At 42.1% G+C, this 11,111-nt stretch overlaps 1 protein-coding gene across 3 annotated transcripts in view; it reads left to right on the top strand.

Annotated features, from left to right (window-relative positions):
* The window catches only part of CEP55 (centrosomal protein 55), a 31,247-nt gene extending 22,178 nt beyond the window's left edge, over positions 1-9,069 (top strand). For 2 of the 3 annotated variants that reach the window (XM_073685256.1, XM_073685258.1), the window contains 2 exons: positions 6,205-6,330; positions 8,222-9,069. In XM_073685256.1, the coding sequence (XP_073541357.1) occupies positions 6,205-6,330; positions 8,222-8,425 (330 nt within the window). In that variant the 3' untranslated portion in view covers positions 8,426-9,069. Of the gene's footprint in view, positions 1-5,024; positions 5,158-6,204; positions 6,331-8,221 lie in introns of those variants that run through there. The other variant, XM_073685257.1, reaches the window with a different exon arrangement.
* Positions 9,070-11,111: the final 2,042 nt, after the last annotated feature.

Here is an 11,111-nt window from a genome sequence, read left to right on the forward strand (position 1 = left end):
ATCCTCTCTAAAAAGATTAAAGGAAAGGTGGATACAGACCGTGAGATCTCCCCAGCCCCTGATGACTCCCTGTCGTCTGCTTATGAGTTGGACTCTGACAACTCAGCCTCTGCGTCATCCACTTCCTCAGATAGATAGTGTTGCGGGTCAGCATTGTTTCCCACTTAATGGAGTTGATGGTTTGATTAAAGTGATTTGTTCAACCATGGGTATTACAGATGCCAGACCGGAAAAATCTGTCCAGGATGTAATGTTCAGGTGGCTGGGGCAAAGGAAAAGAAGTTTTCCCTTTAACGATAAACTTCAGGACTCGATATGTAGAGAATGGAAAAGGCCAGAGAGAAAGGGTGTTCTCCCTCCGTTCTTTAAAAGAAAATACCCCTTTGAAGACTCAGCTTCTTCCTCCTGGGAGAAAGCCCCAAGAATAGTTGTAGCTATAGCTAAGGCATCTAGACGATCCTCTCTCCCCTTTGACAATATGGGGGCTTTTAATGACCGTTTGGATAGGAAAGCTGACACCTTTCTCAAAGGAACCTGGGAAACGTCTGCGGGGGCCTTAAAGCCAGCAGTTGCCGCTACTTGTACCACCAGGTGCCTAATGATATGGTTGGACCAACTTGAATCCCATCTGAGAAATAACACCCCCAGGAAGGAGATTTTATCAAATATGTCACTCCTACAGGGGGCAGCGGCGTTCCTGGCGGATGCCTCTGCGGATTCAGTCAGATTGGCAGCGAGGTCAGCCGCCATGTCCAACGCAGCCCTTAGAGCCTTGTGGCTGGAATGTTGGCCAGGTGATATTCAGGCAAAAACGAGACTCTGTACTATTCCATGTGAAGGAGAGCATCTTTTTGGGCCTATTCTGGACGAACTTCTGGATAAAGCTAGTGACAAAAAGAAAGGTTTCCCTAGCTTGTCTATACCAGCTTATAAACGTCCTTTCCATAGGAGAAGGGTCAGGAGAAATGGGAAGACCGCAGACCAAAAGGTAGAGGGCTCCTTTTCGGCTCTTCTAACTGAGGGCCCCGGAAACCGAGTCAATGACTCGCAGCCCAGGTAGGGGGGAGGCTGTTGGGCTTCTTTCCTGCCTGGACAAAAATTTCTGCTAGTAACTGGATCCTTGATCTGGTAGGTTCGGGTCTGAGGTTCGAGTTTCGGCAGATTCCTCGTGGGAGATTCCTCTTGACCCCCAAACCGTTCCTCAGTATTTGAGCAGACGGCCCTACAAGTAGAAGTCCTGGACTTGGTCCATAAAGCGGTCCTAGTGGAAGTCCCGACAGCAGAAAAGGGGCTAGGATTCTACTCGCCTCTTTTTGGTTTCTAAGCCTGACAGTTCATTTAGGTGCATCATTAACCTTAAAGCCCTTAATAAGTTTTTGATAGTTCCCACCTTTAAGATGGAATCCATTAAATCTACAATAAAGTTACTTTTTTCAGGCTGTTACATGGTAGTGTTAGATCTAAAAGACACCTATTACCATGTACCTATACATATGGATTTCCAGAAATACCTTAGGGTGGCTTTGATCATAGATGGAGAAATTAAACATTTCCAGTTTAGAGCCTTACCGTTCGGTCTGGCCATAGCCCCCAGGGTATTTACTAAGGTTATAGCGGAAGTCATGGCTCATGTTAGGGAACGTAATATTTAAATTATCCCTTACCTGGATGATTTCTTGATAGTTGGAGACTCAGCCTCCCAATGTGATAATCACCTAAAATTAGTATCCTCCATCTTAGAAAGTCTGGGCTGGATCCTAAATCTAGTAAAGTCCAGGGTAGTGCCTTCAAAAATACAACAGTTCTTGGGTGTTAGGGTATGTGCACACGATGCAGAAATGAAGCAGAAAATTTCTGCATCATTTCTGCATCTCCCTGGCAGAAAAAACGCATGCAGATTGTGCATGCGTTTTTCCTGCAGAATACATGCGGATCCACATGCAGATTCACATGCGTTTCCGCATGCAGATTGACAAGCGCTTTCCAGGCGATGTTAGCATCACCTGGAAAGTGCTTGATAACTAGGTCACACTATATAAATCCATGCAAACAGCATGGATTTATACAGTGTGAACCGAGAGAGTGTATATACTTACCTCCGATGGCCCCCGGTGTCCCGCTCAATCTGTTCTCCCTCGCCGGCAACTTTGAATTGAAAGACCTGCCGACGTCAGCGTCACGTGACCCGTCACATGACTCTGACGTCACCGCAGGTCCTACAACTCACTGCAAGTGCCGGGAACCAAGCGGGAGCGCTGTGCGGGCCGACAGATGGTAAGAATACATTTATTTTTTATTTTATTCTTCTTTTACAGCTTTTTTAATGGTACCTGGGTGTGGATGAGACTCTCCTCTCCTCCACACCCGGGTACCATCCGCACATTAGAACGCACCAATTACGCAAGTACAAATGCTGTCTTGCGGAATTGGCGCATTCTAATGCAAGTCAATGGCGGCGAAATCGCCGCGTTTCCGCAAAATTAATTGACATGCTGCGGATTTTTGACCGCAGCGTTAACGCTGCGGAAAAATCCGCATCATGGGCACAGCACATGCGGATTTCCATTGGGGAACATTGCTTCCCTTCTACCATGCGTTTTTCATGCGTTTCCGCGGCGTTTACGCAACTGCAAAAACGCCGCGGAAACGCATGAAATACGCATCGTGTGAACACAGCCTTATGCTGGATTCAGACCTTCAAATATGTTTCCTCCCGGAAGCCAAAAAACAAAAGGTTAAAATTCTAGTAGAGAAAGCATTATCAAACCCGGTCATGTCCCTTAGAGCTGCGATGTCCTTGTTTTGTACCCTGTCATCTTGCCTTCCCAGGGTTCTGTGGGTACAATACCACGAATGTCCTTGTCACCCCGATCTGTTGAGTCCTTGCTGTGATGGGTGAACGAGGCGAACCTGTCACGAGGAGTTCCCTGGGTGTTTAGAGTCACTAAGATAATTACAACCGATGAAAGCTTCCGTGGGTGGGGGGCCCATTTGGGGGATATGGTTGCCCAGGGGTCCTGGTCAGACACCGAAAAGGGTCTTTCCTCCAACACTAAAGAACTGCTAGCAGTGGATAAAGCGATTTAATCATTTCTTGCCTTTCCTTCGTGATAAAAACGTTAAGATCCTTTCAGATAATAGGATAGCTGTAGCTTACGTGAACCATCAGGGGGGTACACGTTCTGGATCACTGATGAGAGTGATGGATCATCTTTTTCAGATTTCGGAATGCCATCTCCTTTCCTTAACGGCCCTCCACATCAACGGAAAAGAAAACATAAAGGCTGACTACTTAAGCTGTTTTTCTCTGAGGCAGGGCGAATGGGAACTAAAGCATGACATTTTTTCCCAAATAGTCTGAAAATGGGGGCTTCCGGTGATAGATCTCTTTGCCACAAGGCTAAATCGAAAGACAGAGCTCTTTTGCTCCCTAAATCCCAGAGAAAACCCCCTGGCAGTGGACGCTCTCCAAGTAACTTGGGATTTCAGTCTGGCCTATGCCTCCCCCCCCCCCCCCCCCCATTGAATCTTCTTCCCATGGTCCTAAGAAAGATCAGAGAGGACAAGGTGAGGGTCCTTCTGGTTGCCCCCTTTTGGCCTAGGAGGCCCTGGTTCTCATGCCTGAGGAACATGTCCATCTCCGATCCTTGGGTCCTGCCCGAAATTCCGGATCTCCTCGGCCAGGGTCCGATACTCCATCATCAAGCTCCTGGCCTCCACTTGACGGTGTGGAACTTGAGAGGTCTCTGTTAGAACGCAAAGGATTCTCCTGAGACCTAGTGGCTACGCTAATGCGTAGTAGAAAACCTGTCACTACCAGGATTTACGCTAGAACTTTGAAGAAATTTTTATCTTTCTCTGGTTCTACAGTTGGTGAGGGGGCGCCAATTGGTAAAATTTTAGAGTTTTTACAAAAGGGCCTCGAGTTGGGGTTGGCAACAAGTACCCTTAAAGTCCAAGTCTCTGCTTTAGGGTGCCCTATATAACTTGTGACTTGGCAGAAAAATTACTGCATTTCTCGCTTTATAAAAGCTGTGTTTAGATCCAGGCCTGTTATCAAAAGCAATTTAGTACCCTGGGATCTAAATTTTGTTCTAAAAGCATTAACTGGTTCACCCTTTGAACCAATAGATTCAGCATCCCTTAATTGCATCTCCCTTAAAACAGCGCTTCTAATAGCTCTAACATCAGCTAGAAGGGTTAGCGATATCCAGGCTCTGTCTTCAGCTTCACCTTTCACTCAGATCCTGGATGATAGAATAATTCTTAGAACTGACCCAGCATATCTCCCTAATATAGCTTCCTGTTTCCATAGACTCCAAGAAATAATCCTACCCTTGTTCTGTCCTAATCCAAGTAACCAAAAAGAGGCCGAATTCCATACCTTAGATGTAAGAAGATGTGTGATTAGGTACCTTTCGGTCACCCAGGCTTTCAGGAAAGATAGTTCCTTGTTTATCTCCTACCAAGGGGTTAGAAAGGGGCTTAAGGTTGCTAAGTCCACCATAGCTAGGTGGATCAGGGAAGCGATTACTCTAGCCTATGTCTCCAGCGGTGAGGAAGCGCCACAGGGGTTGAAGGCTCACTCTACCCGAGCAGTGGCGACCTCGTGGGTGGAGAAGACGGGTGTCTCGATGGAAGACTTATGTAAGGCTGCTACCTGGTCTTCTCCATCTACCTTCTATAGGCACTATAGACTGGATTTGGGTGTTTCATCTGACCTCACATTTGGGAGAAGGGTACTCCAGGCTGTGGTCCCTCCCTAGACTTCTTCATATCTGCAATTCTCTCGTGGTGCTGTCATGGTCGACCGATAGTCATAAGTTACTTACTGGTAACAGGATTTTTCGGAGACCATGACAGCACCCTTATATTCCCTCCCTTCACTTTATGGGAGCACTCCTCATTTATTAATTTAAATTTTCTCACTTAGTAGTGTTGTATAAAAAATATATTATTTTTATGATTGTTTGCTATGTATACTAACCTGGTGGTCCTCTCAATGCTCTGTAATCCAAACTGAGGCGAGAGAGAGGGCCGTCCCTTTTAAGCCTGTAGGTTTCCTGTCCTTGGTGGGCGGATCCGCTCTCTCGTGGTGCTGTCATGGTCTCCGAAAAATCCCGTTACCGGTAAGTAACTTATGACTTTTTGTGAAAAAAAAAATAAATGTTCATTTTTTTTTTTCTTCCACATTCCAAAACTTCTTAAATGTGCTTTTGAGCACCTTGATGGGTGCCTTTTTTAGAATGGTGTCACTTTTGGGTATTTTCTGTCATAAAGGCCCCTCAAAGTCACTTCAAATGTGATGTGGTCCCTGATTTAAAAAAAAAAAAATGGTTTTGTCATTCTTGTTGGAAAAATGAGAAATCGCTGGTCAACTTTTAACCCTTATAACTTCCAACCCAAAAAAAATTGGGTTCCAAAATGATGCTCATATAAAGTAGACATGTGGGAAATGTTATTTATTAACTATTTTGTGTGACATATCCCTCTGATTTAAGGGCATGATTATTCAAATTTTGAAAATTGCTAAATTTTCTCCAAATTTCCGATTATTTATTTATTTTTTTCACAAATAAACGCAAGTGATATCGAAGAAATTTTACCACAATCATGAAGTACAATATGTCACGAAAAAACAGTCTCAGAATCAGGGGGATCCATTGAAGCGTTCCAGAGTAATTACCTCATAAAGTGACAGTGGTCAGAATTGTAAAAATTGGCCCAGTCATTAACGTGCAAACCACCCTCGGGGATACAGGGGTTAATGTCTATAATTTCTGATGAGAAATGCTCAGTCCAGAACCCTGTGGCTGCAATCCTGCCTGCATGGACATAAATTCACATCCTTGCATAGTCCAAATGTGGAACAAACTTTGGTCAGAGGGTTCCTTCATTTACTTATGTTTACTTTTTTGCAGAGGTCCTCATGTGATGTAGAGACCACCAATAAAGTCACAAATTGTACATCAATACGATTTACCGGGCTTGAAACGGTGTTTTGCTTGGTAGTATAACAGCAGCCTCGGGCTATCGGCCTGTAACTTCCAGCAATCTTCTCCGCATTAAAGCTACAGTGACGGGTCTTGTTCTTTGTGAGAAGAGCCTCGTATCTATAACTATATAACTACATAGTAAATCTCGGTCTCATCAGTCATCTTTTATTGGTAGGTAATATTAGTTAATGCCTCCTTGTGTTCTCAGATTCAGCGGTGCACTTCTGATTTAGAAAACGGGAAGATCGACCAACAAAATGTACAACAGCAGCTGAATAAAGTACTAAAAGAGCTGAGGAAAACCCGGGAGCAGATCACCAAGCTGGAGCCGGCGGTGAGTCCAATATTTATAGGCTAGGAGTATGTAGATATTGTTCGGGCTGGATTCACATACAAAGTTTTGCAGCAATTTTCATAACGTTTAACAAGCACTGAGGCGTATATTTAATTTAAAGTAATAGTAATGTATTAAAAAGTTGACAAACTTGACTTTTCAGAATAAGTTGTGTGTGTACATGAGGAATAATACTGTTACTGGTCATTATAAGATTTGTATACTACATTATTCACCAGCTTTCCTCTCAATTTTCAGTTGTCTCTGAGCTAGTGGATAGAGACTGTGTCCCATACACAGCACACAGACATGAGTCATTTCTACTTTCCTGTGTATGTCTATGCAGGACACAGGCAGCAACAGGGAAGATTTTATACAGAAGTACTGCGCAGTGTAGCTGCTAATCCAGCTCTGGGTTGAAGTAAACACTGGAAGATAACGGCAAGATCCGTGTGTCTGTGCTTATTTTTTCAGTCTGCTCTTCACTCCTCTTCTGTAATCTGAGCTGTTTTTTTCAGAGTGAATGAGAAGTTCAAAATGTAAGGAGAAATGGCTCCTAAAGGGCCAAAAGAAGCATATTTTTCTGATATTACAAAGTTTTTTTTATATTTTCTTGTACAATTGATTCATGCAAAGTTTATTGAAATGACATCGACACTTTAACAAAGACCATAAGAAGAAACCTGTTTTAAATCTGTTATAAAATGCATAATTAAAAACACTGAAAAATTTTTAGTTTTTGTGATGGAGACCTTTGGGAGACTTGTCCTTCAGGATGGTAGAAATCCCTGGTGCCATGTTAAGATATTTTTTTTGTATTGTTTGTATTTGATTTCTCTGAAATTCTCTTTGCCAGGTCTTTAAAGGCAATGTCTCATCAGAAATTGATCTATCATTGGGATTTTTATGTTGAATGTGCTTAGTAAAAATTTAAACTTTTTTTTTTTTTTTTTTCCCCATATCATGATCTGAATTTGAAAAAAAAAAAAATGAAATGGAAATCTTGCAGTTTTCACACCGATCACCGAAGCAATTTTAGACTCGTACTTTCTGATCTTTCTGGAAACTTACATGAACATTAGCAGCAACAGACTCAGACCCTATCCTTTCTATTGAAGCATCTAATGAGCGTGTGCAAAGGTCATTGTGATGGGAAGGGGGTGAGCTGTGACACTGCCTATTGTGTTACCAGCTGTGTATAGAGGTTACCTGTCATTGTAATCCTGTCTCTAATGATAATGAGACTTATGAAAGGGCTTTTGTAAATAACTATTAGTAATAGTCTGCCATAGCCCCAGTGTGAAAACTGCAAGATTTCTAATATTTTTTCATTTTGTTTAATGCAGATCGTGATATGTAAAATAAACAAAAAATGTACCCAAATATTTTTAAAAAATGCATTTAGCTCGAAAACCTGATCTGAACAACAGATAATTTTCTGATGATACATTAAAAAGTCCAAGTACGAGAGAGGGCGTTCTCAATGAATGTATTTTAGGTATCATTGCTCATGGATGTCTACTTTCTCGCTGCCAATATTAGTTGGGGTCCGGTAAGTTGTGGACACAGGCGAAGATGACAATTAAAGCCACATCAATGTCCCTATGACAGTTCTGTCTGGCTCTGATCTGACTGCCAGAAGACTTGTCACAGATACCAAAAACATGAGATTGGCACTTACAGATTGATTTTCTTGGCAAACTTCACATTTAGAGAATACTGCAGAACATATGTATATAACCCCTTTATAGGTTCTCTGTTAATATTTCTTTCTACAGAACAAGTTTTTGGAGATTTATAGCTTCAAAATGTCTTTCTACCAGTCTAAACAGGAGCAATAAACCAGTATGTTTTCTATGCATTGCCATAATGTCTCATCTCTTACCGACAGAAAAGGGACATCTACTTTGTGGACTCATCTTGCAACTTTCCTTCTGACTTCAATGACAAGCTGACCCTGCGAGAGGAGCAGCCGTCACCCAAGCATAAAAGTCTCTTGGACGAGAGCTTCCTAGAGTGCCCCCGATGTCGCGTGGTGTACCCCACCAGCCAGCACCGGGAGCTCCTGGCTCACATCGATTTCTGCACCAGCTGAAGAAGTCCTCCTGTTACAACCGACCTGACTAATTTGTGGCGGAGGGCTCGTCCCTTATACACTCCTTTTTATAACCTTGTGTGGTGTATTTTTATTTCATGTACATGTTACACCTGCAGTCGCTACGGTCTTACAATAGGTCATCGCCGTTCATACATTGATAACCACATATTGTACGGTTGAGATTATCCAGCTCTGATTGGTCGTCAAGGTCATTCGTTGTAATGTCTAAATATTGCAATGGATTGTCTTGGGTTTTTTTTTTTTACATGTACTGTCTACACTGGTTGACCTGCCTTGGCAAATCTGGAGTTAATTGAACTGACATAACTAAGACCTGGCTGCCATTTTGCACTTACACCTAATAAAGCATATCCATTTATTACAGGCTTGAAAGAACAAGTTTTTCTTCCCATGCACTGATTTCTTCGATATATTAGTCTATGATATATGTAATATGATGAACTGTCTGCTTAACTTATAACATTGCACTTTTATTTTCTTTTTATCTTTTCAGTTGTCTTATTTTTCTATTTTTGTGTTTTGCTATATTTTTTAATTTCGGTGCCAGTAATATTCATTCTGAACTGTAAAATGAAGATTGGTGTTATGAGAAATGCTATATAATAAAGGTTGTCTAATGATGTCTGTGTGGTGGTCATAAATATATCAAGTTATGGCCTTTAGACACAGCCCCATTTTTCACACCTGACATGTCACTTTAGAATTCATTAAAGGGGTGTTCTTAAATTGCTTTAATTAGAAGGACAGCATGAAAATAAGCTAGATTGTAACTGAGTTGCCTTTTCTATTTTGTCATTCTGCTGCAATGAGAGCTTCTATCTTACATAGTGTACAGCTGATTTTCATAGAGCTCAGCTACTAGAGCCTGCCCAGTCCCTGGCCGAGAAGGCTCAGAAAGTACATTCCAAGAGAGGAGTTAACTATCCAGCCCATTAATTTTTTTTTTTTTTTTAAATCAGATAAATTTTTATTCATTTACAAAAAACAATAATGAAATACAACTTCAGTATAACAATTTTCCATTTTCTTATTAGCAAAAAGAACCCCACCCTCAACCCACCTCCCCTTTAACAGACGGCAATAATCCCTAGTCGTTATATAAGATATGATCCAATATCCCACAAAACATCCTATAACCATTTCAATACATTTCGTAGTGTATTCACCGGAGTCTACCCTCCAATAGCATTAATCACATCTTCCATGGTGCCCATAGGTTGTCACAGAGTTTGGCTTTTTTCCTTTTAAAATAAATTTTCTCCTCCATCCGTACCAAATAATCCACCTGTCTTATATACTCTTGCTTAGAGGGAGGTTCAATTCGCACCCAATACCTTGCTATTACCTTTCTAGCTGCATATAATAGTCTGGCAATTGCCAATTTTGCGATATCATTCCCCACAAGCAAACTATTGGATTTCTAGGAATTATACAGTGATAACGTACTTCAATTAGGGCAACTACTTCAGACCAATAGCTTGCAAGTTTTGGGCAACTCCACATAACATGTAGTACATCGACCGCTTCTGACCCACATCTCGGGCAATCCGAGGTCTCCCGTACTCCTATCCTGAACAAAAAATCAGGCGACCTATATGCTCTGTGAATAAGAAGTAGTTGGGACATTCTGGCGGGTTCACTTAGAGACAACTTGAGGATATATTGTAATATGGATTCCCATTTGTCATCCTCAATGGTACCAACATCTGCTTCCCACTTTCCCTTAGCCAAAACAGGATAATTCAGTAGAAAGGTGTGAAGCAGATCCGCATACACCGTAGATATGACGCCTGTTGTACATCCCCCCCATACAAATACAATCAATAACGATATCCCTTTGAACAGATAGGTTCCTAATTTTCCCTTGTTTAATAAACGCATGTTTAACCTGTGTATACTGATAGCTGTGTCGGTCCGATAAGTGAAATTCCTCTTTCAGCATCTCTAGGGTTTTGATACTTTGATTATCTATCAATTGGTAGATATATTGTATACCCTTTACCACCCAGCCTCTCAGCTCTTATTTTGTAAAATTCACATAGGTTTTCATTATCCCAAATAGGAGTACACATTGTCAGCCCCACTATGCCTCTGATCTTCTTCACCCTTGTCCACAATTTATGAACTAGGCCACAGGTCGGGTATGACTTGCCCATCCTCCCAAAAAGTCCCGTTTCTAGACCCATTACCAATGGACTTTTTTTAAGATGAAGTTCCAGAACCGCCTGAATAGTCCCCTTCACTGCCCTCTGCGCCCACCCTCTAATATGCTGGGACTGTGCTGCCAAAAAATATACCCATGGGTTTGGTAGAGCGAGACCCCCCTCCTCCTTCGGCCTCTGGAGAGTCTCCAGCTTAATCCTAGGCTGCCCTCCACCCCAGACCAGATCTCTAAATATTGCATTAATGCGCTGAAACACCGGCTGAGGAATCCACACAGGGGAGTTATGTAAAACGTACAACAATTTGGGCATCGGCACCATTTTAAGAAGATTAGTGCGTCCCACCACTGAGAGGCGCATTTTGCTCCATGTAGATGCTTTATCCTTTAATTTCCCCAGTATCGGGTATACATTCAACTGAAGTTACTCCTTTACTGGTAATGTTATTGTAATTCCAAGATACTTAAATTCTCGTACCAACTTGAGTTGTGTACGCTCCA

Source organism: Phyllobates terribilis, unplaced genomic scaffold (assembly GCF_046119375.1).
Source record: "Phyllobates terribilis strain yellow unplaced genomic scaffold, ASM4611937v1 Scaffold_5__5_contigs__length_657084704, whole genome shotgun sequence".
NCBI classification, from domain to species: Eukaryota; Metazoa; Chordata; class Amphibia; order Anura; family Dendrobatidae; genus Phyllobates; species Phyllobates terribilis.